Source organism: Acanthisitta chloris, unplaced genomic scaffold (genome assembly GCF_000695815.1).
Source record: "Acanthisitta chloris isolate BGI_N310 unplaced genomic scaffold, ASM69581v1 scaffold10495, whole genome shotgun sequence".
NCBI classification, from domain to species: domain Eukaryota; kingdom Metazoa; phylum Chordata; class Aves; order Passeriformes; family Acanthisittidae; genus Acanthisitta; species Acanthisitta chloris.
The window spans coordinates 1-653 of record NW_008673164.1 but is presented as its reverse complement, the minus strand read 5'-3'; the positions used below and the strand labels follow the sequence as shown (position 1 = coordinate 653).

The following is a 653-nucleotide window of genomic DNA, read 5'->3' as shown; positions in this document are numbered from 1 at the left end:
ACAGGAGCTAAATGAAGGCAAAAGTACTTACCTAGGCTTTTTGGCTTTTTCTCCATGATCACCAGCACTTTTATATTTCTTCTTCTTCTTGGATGGCACTGGCGACGCATAAGTGTAAGTGCTTTCTATCTCCTCCATCACCACAGTCACTTCAGTGCCATCATAGGGAGCCTCCATGGCTAAAACACATACTCTGTGTCATGCTCTTGCCAAGTTATACAACATCTCTCCCAACAACTAACACTTTTAATCACCTTAGTAAGCTGATAGCATCACTGGCATCTAAGTTGGACCAAGATAACTACGTGTTAGCTGTTTATTTATTCTCAGACAAAAACACTTCTATTTCTATAACCTCAGCACCATCAGCTCAGTGCAGACACAATGCAGCCGCACTGAAAAGCTGCAGTTCCACAGGGAACTCTCAGTTTGGTGGTCCAGAATGAGCCTTGCTGCAGCGCTCTGGCCACACTCACAAAAGCAAGAGGCTGCACGAGGAAGAAGCCTCCTAATCCTCTTACCCACCACAAGCTCCGCAGTGACAGCTCCAGCCCCCGGGAGGGCACGGGAAGCTCAGGAGATAAAGGGCAACGCTGCCCGTGCTCAGGGGCAGCCCCAGCACGACCTTACGCCCGGCCACACTTAGAAGAGCG

General features: G+C 49.2%; 1 protein-coding gene across 1 annotated transcript in view; it reads right to left on the bottom strand.

Annotated features, from left to right (window-relative positions):
• Nucleotides 1-177, bottom strand: part of HMGXB3 (HMG box domain containing 3) — a 17,860-nt gene extending 17,683 nt beyond the window's left edge. Inside the window, exon 1 of the mRNA XM_009074821.1 lies at nucleotides 32-177. Coding sequence (XP_009073069.1) covers nucleotides 32-177 — 146 coding nt within the window. The remainder of the gene's footprint in view (nucleotides 1-31) is intronic.
• Between the last annotated feature and the right edge of the window lie 476 nt (nucleotides 178-653).